Raw genomic sequence first — 9539 nt, 5'->3', positions numbered from 1 at the left:
TCAGCAGGAGCAAACACTGGGTTTCTAACCCTGCATGGAGTTGGCTTAGGAGCTCTATAGGGATCTCTTGTAAATTGGTCCTAATTTTCTTTAAATAAGCAAAGTACTAGTGAAAAGTATTTTTTTTCTTCCTGGAGACACAGGTCTTCTATTCATTGGCAAAAGAGGCAGAGAAATATGATTTTTCTTTGCTTGACTTGTGTGTGTCGTTCTTACCCTTAATTTATCAGTACCACTTGTACTGGTCAAAGGAAATTAAATCTTCTTGTTCAGTCTGACTGCTTTTTCACTCTGGAGATTGCTGAACTTGAATCATCCCCATATGTCATCATCAGGTATCAGATGATGCTTTAGTCTCAAACTGTTACCAGGTTCCTTGGAAGAGGAATAGGCCAAGTTTCATTATTGCATGCTAAGTGAAATTCAGCCTCCATGGAATGACTGTGCTATGGTGAACCAGGTGCAACACTCTAAATTTAATCACTCCCTGTTTATAATGACAGTTTTTAAAAGGTGTATTGGCCAGTGCTGGAGAACACTGATGGACTTGCTCATGTTTTCCAACTGGAGTACATTTGCAAATATTTAGCAAGCAAGCCAAATTCTGGAAAAGTTCAAGTTTTATGCAGCTGTTTTATTGAATAAAGTTTTCATTTTTATTCCATTTGGACAATTTGCCTCTTTCTGCCAGTTATTTTCAGTGTCAAAAGCCATCAGTAGAATGATACATGTCCTTGTGGGTGAAATCTCATCCACATAATTCAGTATTTTCACAGCATTACTCAGCTGAGTTGTTTTATTATGAGGAAAATGAAACTTTGAAAACATATCCACCTTCATAACGTACCTCTTAACATTCAAATTTAAAAAAAAAAAATCAAAACAATTCCTATCTGGCAAAGGCCGAGTCCTGTATTTTCCAGGCATTGTGTGACTAGTTAATCATTCTTTAAAATAACACATGAGATATTAGAAATTTATTTGTGAAGATGTGAGAATGGCTCTCTGATTTCCAGTGTTAATGTGTTTTCAGCATCCCGTGTACTGTGTGAATGTAGTTGGGACACAGAATGCGCACAATCTCATCACCGTCTCTACAGATGGCAAAATGTGCTCCTGGAGCCTGGACATGCTCTCAACTCCACAGGTGGGTTTGTTTTCACTTATACAAGGAAAAAAAGCAGGATACCTGCTTAATGGAACATAGCTCCTAAAAGCCAAAACCTCGCATCCTATACAAACTAAAACCAATGGATGCACTTGAAAGACTACAGCTTGCTTCCAGCAGTCTCTGCTAGGAGCCAAAACCCATTTCCTTTACCACAAATCATGTAATTATTATAATACGTTAATACATAGGTCAGTTTCAAGTGAAAATGAAATAATCCATTTTAAAGCACGGTAATTACAGAAGTTGCCTCTGGTATAAATTGTACTTGCTCTACAGCATTGTTTAACAAATACGGACTAGATTGCAGTGCACACCCTAGGCACTACGAGTTTCCAAGGCACACAGTCAGAAAGCTCACTTTGCTGCCTGCCTTCAGGAGCCAAAGGAAGAAACAATGCAAATCAAAAGTTTTAAAACTAATTTCCCCCCTCTGGAATGTCTGCTACTATTGTCTCCCCCCCTCCTTTTGTATCAGAAATGAAAGGAAACCCAGGAAAATCGTCCAAACCACTAGTGATTATAATAATGGAAACTAAACAAAGAATCTGATGCTCAAAAAGTCTATGGAAAACATCTTTTAAGTGTTAGCTTCTGGAGTAGTACACTTGCTATTCCAACGCATCACTCAATTTTTATATATAATTTCTTAGGAAAAAAATATTTATTATAATTTTTACTAAGCACCATGGGATCTGTTCTTGTTTCAAAATGCCATGTAGAAACTCCTCTAAATGATTCCATTAATCATGCATTAATGTGCAATTACTATCAATTTATTTGCTTTTCAGTGTTGACACAAGAGGTGGGACTCCTCTATCCTAACCTTAGCCATCTAAAAGTTAGGTCCATGTCAAGTCTAAGCTAATAATTTGAGTTCCCTTTGCAGTTAATGTAGAGAGAGACTGGACACTTCTGGAGGACAACAGTGTGAAATACCATTTCAGAGACCCACCCTGGGGAACCATCAACTATTAGGATGGAAGGGACTTCTGGAAGTCATCCCATCTAGTCCCGTACTCCAAGAGAGGCCAACGTCAGAGATCGTGTTGCTCATGTTCACCTAAGGCAACAGCATGGATCTGGTAGTTGTGTCCTGGGACTATGAGAAACCAATACTCTTCTGGAGTAGAAGTGGAGGCATCTAAAATGGCCCAGACATCTATGTTTAGGCAACTGAATCCCTTCCCCAGTTTTCCATTTAGATATCAATAAGATAAATCCCACCCTTATGTATTCACTTAGTGGAATACTAAACTGTGAAGCAGAGATTTGTGAACATCTCAGTTCCAGTATTTTATCGCTCAGATGGTATTTCCTTGCTCCAAAACTGGCTTTCAGCAAGGACGGGAACACACCCTACATTACGCTGAAGTTTGACACATGGCTCATAGCGATCTAGAAAAGAAAGGCACAGGGCCTGACATCAAGCTACATGCTATAGCTTTAGATTGGGAGGAGTAGAGTGCTGCTGCTCTGTGTCAGTCTGAAACTTTCCAAAGACACAGATCCAGACCACTCATGTACAGTCATGGTGCAGGCGCTGGGAGGAGAGAGTCCACCACTGTATCTGGCCATGTCTCCACAAAGACGCTAAATGATGATCTCACCCCAGAAGGTTTCCACAGAAATATATGGACCACAGGTGCTCTGCCAATGCATTTTCCAGGTCTTGTTTTGCCTTTTTAGTAGAACCAAATGTATGTCAAATAAAAGTATAAACCAAGTAAAAGTATTTCTCTATGGGTTTGCAGCCCTCTCCTCTCACAGGGATGCCCACTTTCTTTAGCTACAGCAAAAAGCCCTTCTGAGAAAAATGCTACAGGCTTTGGCCCTAGAAGAATAGCAGCTTAGACATTTTAAACATAGAAAACATACCCACTTAAATAGCTAAAAATGAAAATTGTTAAGTTATTCAGCCCCTTTGTGAATTCTTGGGTTACACCATGTAGGCTGAACAACCAAAAAATTGTGCAAAATCTGATCAAAGTATACGCGTCTTGCAACGGCCACAAACTGTTCATGCTGGTTGTGCTTGCAATAGCAAAAATGGGCATGCTGATTTACTTTGAAATATAGCTACCTAATGAAAAAAAAATATATATTTGTAGCTTGATGGTGGAGTCTAGAGGGCCTGTTTATGGTTACCTCAGAAAATCTGTGAGAAGCAATGCTTAGAATGGTGGTAGTGACAGGACCCCAACTTTTTAATTTTGTTCTGCAAAGGGACAAATGGCACAGTCTGCTAAATGCCTCAGGTACATGATATTACATGTGTTTTCTGACAAACAATTGATTTCAAAAATGTTTGTAAATGGAAGGGTATTGCATGTTTTATTAGAGCCTGGAGCTGGCAAGTGTAACCATTAAGGTATTATCTTTAGTTTCTGCACCATTAGATTTTAAATTCTCACCTGTCATCTCTGCCTGATTTAAGATGATGTAGCAAAGACCAGTGCCTTCCAGCTGCTTTCAAATGTGTGACAGACAGCTGTGGGGATGGCAGGAGCAACGCATCCTCGTTTGTGACACTGCATCCTCTCACAACGTCCTGTGTAGAAACCAAAGTCCTGTGGCTGTGTCAAATGATTTCTTCTTCCCCTCCTGCTACCCTGTGTAACATTTAGAAATTAATTTTTAAAAAAAAATAGCCAAACAAATGGATAATTGCAGGATAACAACAAAGACTTGTTTTGGTAGGAGAGTATGGAGCTGGTGTACAATAAGTCCAAACCAGTGGCGGTTACAGGAATGGCTTTCCCAACTGGAGATGTCAATAACTTCGTCGTTGGCAGTGAAGAGGGAACAGTCTACACAGCCTGTCGTCATGGAAGGTGATGTTCAGCACTTGGTACTTAAATAACATTGTGTACCTGTGTCGGTGTGAGGTAGCCAAATGCGTGTGGAGAGTGTATCGTGTTTTTTCTCTTGGATCAATGGTGTCTGTACTGCACTACTTCACACAACTTGGACAGGAGGCACCTGGCTTCGGGCATCTGTGCTACAGCCTGTTATATGGGGGTAGTTGCCCCAGGCTCCCTGGGTATTTAGTGGGGAGCAATGACTGCTCCTAAAGTTTTGATTTCCTTTACCTTTTTGAGACATCTGCAGGCTGTGTCTGCGCAGCCAGGCTAGAGACTGAGCCCTGCAGGACCCCACTCTCAGTGGGCAGTTTGGATATGCCCACCCTCTCCGGGAGGGTGAGGGGGTGGTGTTGTACAGCCAGAAGCCACGCCACACCGTTTGCCCTCAGTCTGGGCTGTCACCTGGTTTATTTGCTAGCGTGAACATAGCCACAGTGTGCCAGGTGGGTACACAAGCTCTGGCTGACCTACTCCCAGGACTGGTACCCTGTGCTCCCTCTCACTCAGCCGTGATATCCCTTCCTCGCATAACCCAAGCTGTAGTTTCATACTGCAAGTTCCTTGTTTTGCAGCCTGTAAATCTGCAGGATGCTAGCGTGCTTTGTTAGCGTCTGGTAGTACTTTCATCCTCTGGAATGCTTGAAAGGCTTTTGTAAAGAACAAACTTTTTTCACTGACAGATTTAAAGCTCACTTCCAAATTTCAGTAGTTTGCAATATTCTCTGAATTTGTATTTTATAATGTTCTCTGTTTCTGTTGACCAAGTAGACATCGATACGCAGGTTTAAGATTGCAAGGCTTCTGTTACGCATTCTTAATGTTGTTTAAATACCGTTTTACGTATCTTTTGTTCAATAGAATTTTTATTTCAAAATGTTTTTATTTTAGCCTGACCGCTGACAGTATTGCAAAATTGTGTCTGCTTAGGCATTATACTGATAGGCTGTGTGGCAGCTGATGGTTTGAATTAGTGTTAGGCTGCTAGGATTAATGAAGTATGCCCAAGGGCATTTCTCACTTCTGATCTTTCAGACATGCCTGGTTTGTTCCTCATAGGAGGAGGAAGGTACCAGATCCACTTGTTAGCCTACCTTTTATGCAAACCTTCTGCTGACCATCAACAAACGTACTCCTTTTCTGCTTCTCCTGTTTTCCTGAGAGCTTTTTGCTATCATCCTCATTTTATTTCCAGAGGCTTCTGTGTCATTCAGCTCAGCACAGTGGAGAGCCATGTATTATTCTGGAAAAAAAGTGCATGAAAGCAGAGCAGATACACAAGGTATTCTCAGTGCTTCAGAACTCCCCTTATCCCACTGATGACATGGCAGGCAGATGGCAATAAAATGAGAGGTGTGCTCCATACCCAGCACTGCAGAGGCGCTGCAAAACTCAGCTCCCACTCCAGAACACGTTGTGAGGGCTGGCAGGGGAGCCTAAGTGAGGCCACGCTGTCATGGTCAGCAGGAGAGGTGAGGGGACACCACGCTAGTAATATGAGGGACCAACTTCCTCCAGTGCAGCTCCTCATCTCTTTGGGTACTCTGTACTCACCCTGGCAGAGGGCTGCCAGCCTTGTCAGAGCTGTGGCTATTTCTAATGTATTTTCTTCCGTTGGCAATTTTTCTATAACGTAACTAAAAGGGCAATTTCATGATTCCCCTTTTGGTATACACTGTGAGACAGCACTGACAACTGATCTGGCGTCATTTGCTTTCAGGAAGAAGAAAACTGCGCACATTCTCTCTTACACGGCATTGTATTTTTCCTTCTTAATAGCTATCCTGGCCTCAGGCTGATGAAATGCACATCTCCCCTTGTTCAAAGTAATGACTGTATGATACCTGATCACAGGAACACTTCTTTCATTTTCTGTGAAAAAGGATTCGCTTCCTAGTGGCTTGATTGACTGCTGTGGAAAGTTTTTTTAGATATATAAGAGAAAAATAATTGCTTATGATAAGTCATTAACATATTTGCATTTTTATTTTAATGGTTATTTCTTGTGATAATGACTTACTCAGAGGCACAACCTATAGTATAATTATAATTTAAAATTCTTTTATAATTATTCATAAATGTTATTTCAAGCTACAGTGGTAGACAGTGTATGTAGAAGTGAGTAAGGCAAGTCTTCAGAAGTAAGAGAAAGTCTCCCTGTGCTGGATCTAGAGCATTAATTGTGCCCACAGCAGTAAACCTCTGCAGGAACTTTAAAAGGAAAGAGGAAACTACGGGTAAAGAAAAATTATGTTAAATCACTCTCTGAATGCAAATGTCTCTTCTTCCTGCAGTAAAGCTGGCATTGGTGAAATTTTTGAAGGCCACCAAGGACCCGTCACAGGAATCAATTGTCACATGGCAGTGGGTCCAATTGACTTTTCCCATCTCTTTGTTACATCATCATTTGACTGGACAGTCAAGCTGTGGACCACAAAGGTGAGAAATCCAAGCTGGGATGGGATGGGTAATGCTACTTGTGAAACTGCCATTGTCAGAAATATTTCAATATTGTCTATATTGAATCCTAAGGATGAATTAATTGAAAGGCTCTGCTTAGAAAAGGCCTAGCAATAAAATTATAAGTAAAAGCAAGGAGATTTGGATGCCTTGTACTGCAAGAGATCAATTAATCCATCCAGCACTCCCTGTGCAGGCTAAATTACAAGGCTGATACTACGCACCATGGTGGTGCAGCAGCAGGAACATTTTCTTCTAATGAAGCAATAGGGGAAGCACATGTATGACTTAATGCCACCAGTATCACTTGTGAAATTCATTGCAGTAGGACATTGTGATAAGCAAAAAGTATAAATTGTCCCAATAACATTAGACATTGATAGTTGGAAGCAGGGAGGAAATATATGCTGGCACTTACATTCTGGACCACCATGGATCTGCTGCTGACTCCTTTATGGACGTGCCCCCATGACCGCTTACAGGGAGAGCACTATGAACAGCAGAAACAAATACACGGTCCTGTGAAGCTTTGAAACCCCAACAGCACATAGAACTGTATGAATTTGGGGTAATGACAGGAGTGAAAACTGTGGGACACACTGAACAGACCAACCTGAGTAGAGAACTGCCTTCCAAATGCCAGGCTTTTGTCTTAACCACGTTTTTATGCATGCATTTGGTTCACATCTTGAGCTGCACTCAGCAGAGTCCCAGTACTGGAAGCTGACCCCAGTCAGGAAATATCTCAGTGTGTGTTCCTCCAGGACATAAGGGCTTGGAGATGCTAGGACACATGCACAGCAAATGTAAATACAAAAGTGATCAAAAGGGCTCATGTACAGCCTTGTGCTGGAACAGAAGCAGTTACCTAGATAATAACTTGAAGCAGCTTCCATAGTTGCTTCACAATACATTTGTTAATGGGCCAATCCAATATGTGTGCTGATTAACAGGTATCTTTCCCTGATCTTTCCAGCTGTGACCACAGCTGACGGTTTTATCCTGAGTGTTACATTTTACGCGACTCATTATAAGAAAGGTGCATGATTTACCTAATTCACATGTAACCATATACATCAGTGGACACAGCCTTACCCAATGCAGACTGGAATGGGTCTGGGATGGGTCCTAGGTGGTAAATGTTAGAAGGGGCTGCAAGATAACCAAGTAATGGAGAGCTTAGGTGTTAACTGGCTGGGGCTGGCTAGGCTGTCTGGCATCAGAGATAAGGAAGCCCTGGACAGTGGTAACTGGTGGCAAGGGATTATTGGAGGGTTGAAGGTGAAGCTGAGTAGCAGGAGAAGAATTTGTAGGAGCCGGAGGGAAGATGAAAGGCAGGGAATGAATTGCAAACATACACGTCCAGAAAAGTCTAGGGTGAGTATCTGACCCTCAGCTTGAGGTTGAACATGGCAACGAGGGTCTCATCCCTCTGCAGCTTAAATGAAATTATATTTAGAGGTAATAAGGTCTGTTTTTTTTTTTATTTTAAACTCCTGGGACTTTAGAAGTTAGCAGTAATACTAACACAGCGTATTTTAGGCACAAAGACACTGCAGTTAGCAGTACACAGTTATCTTTGTGGAAGAATTCAGTGCCAAAATGGTTAGGTCAGATTCTGTTCAATATAGTCAGTTTTCAAAGAACCAAACCATTTAAATTTCTAATGTCTATCAAGCTGTGGCTCATCTGGCAAGAGTGGGTTCCTGAGAAAGCTGTTTGACCTAGCTGATGTGCGTGTGACACACCACAGCACCACTCAGAGCTGGAAGCCACCCTGCTGTACTGGATCACTTGCTTGCTTCTGGAGCAGGTATGAGCAGCAGCAGCCCCAGGCTGCCCTCTGAAGACATCCTCTGAGACACCAGACAAGTTCTTGAGCTGTGATGGATGTTGTCTTTTTCTTCCAATTTGACTCTGGCAGAAGTTTTTTTCCATACTGTCTGGATAATTCTCTCGGCTGGAGCTATTACGTATTTAGGGCTCTCTTTGTTCAGTCCCCATAGTCAGCGTCCAGTCAATCAGTGGGCTTTGAATAAACCCATCAGCATGATTGATTCTCTGAAAAAAATAGTGGACTGATATGAAGCACTGAGTGCTGCTGCCAGTTTATGGGAGTTTACTCAGAATTGGCTTATTCCTTCGGTTTCTTATTTGTAAATTTAATCTCTCCATCAGCATCCAATGCCATGTTGCTTTCCTGCTTCTACCAGTGTTGTCTACTTAATCCTGTGCACATTATCCTCTCTGGTCATGAAATTCAATTCCTTTCTGTTTCACAGGTTCAGAGTCAATGTCCAATTGTAAAGTGAACCATAAAAGCTCTGTGTTTATATTATCTATTGATGTTGTGTAGCACCCTGGGGTGCTCACAAGAAAGGCACTTTCATGGCAGGTGTGTGACTGATGGATTGAAAGCACCACATCCCTTAAAAACTCCGGGCTGACATTTTATAATCTGTTTTTGTGGTTAACACATTTTCTATCCAAAGGCAGTTCAACCAGGTGACTGAGAAGAAGGTTTCCACTAACAGAAGAGTGAAGGTTTTGTAGATAACGCTAATACAAGGTTCACATAATCTCCCATCACATTAGCCAATAATTAGATCCCTGGGCAAATAGTAAGCAACCAGAAGCAACAAGAATAGTAATTTGCAAAGATAGTCACTTGATAGCCAGGGAATTCCCTGGTTCCTTATGAAGTGAATAAGGCTTTCAACCTGAAGTCATGCTATGCCATGTGAGCAAGTCTTGGATGCAGACCTGTCAAAGGGAAGTCCTGATGTGAAGTGTCTGCAGAGCTCTGCCCTTAATTAGGTATTGTCTGTACGGTGCTTTGAAGAGGTAAAGTGCTAAGTGGAAATGCTAAGTGTTGCTAATTAATTAAGCACTAATCCTCATGAACAAATAGCATGAGGTTAAATAATGAAATGTAAGTATTATTACAGCAATTGCTGTTTGGAGTGCGAATTTTTAGATACTGTGTCACGGGACAGGAGCTAACTTGGGTTGTTAAAGTCTAGCAAAACATAAGCTAGTTTCAGCTAAAG

The 9539-nt window shown here is 41.6% G+C and overlaps 1 protein-coding gene across 1 annotated transcript in view; it reads left to right on the top strand.

The window, feature by feature from the left end:
• LOC104548010 (cytoplasmic dynein 1 intermediate chain 1) overlaps positions 1-6468 on the top strand; it is a gene marked incomplete at both ends in the record, with an annotated part of 45515 nt that extends 39047 nt beyond the window's left edge. Inside the window, 3 exons of the mRNA XM_010193910.1 lie at positions 1034-1147; positions 3869-4002; positions 6324-6468. Coding sequence (XP_010192212.1) covers positions 1034-1147; positions 3869-4002; positions 6324-6468 — 393 coding nt within the window. The remainder of the gene's footprint in view (positions 1-1033; positions 1148-3868; positions 4003-6323) is intronic.
• Between the last annotated feature and the right edge of the window lie 3071 nt (positions 6469-9539).

This window comes from Mesitornis unicolor, unplaced genomic scaffold, assembly GCF_000695765.1.
Source record: "Mesitornis unicolor isolate BGI_N332 unplaced genomic scaffold, ASM69576v1 scaffold16131, whole genome shotgun sequence".
In the NCBI taxonomy this organism is placed as follows: Eukaryota; Metazoa; Chordata; class Aves; order Mesitornithiformes; family Mesitornithidae; genus Mesitornis; species Mesitornis unicolor.
This window is presented reverse-complemented; position numbering and strand designations above follow the sequence as displayed.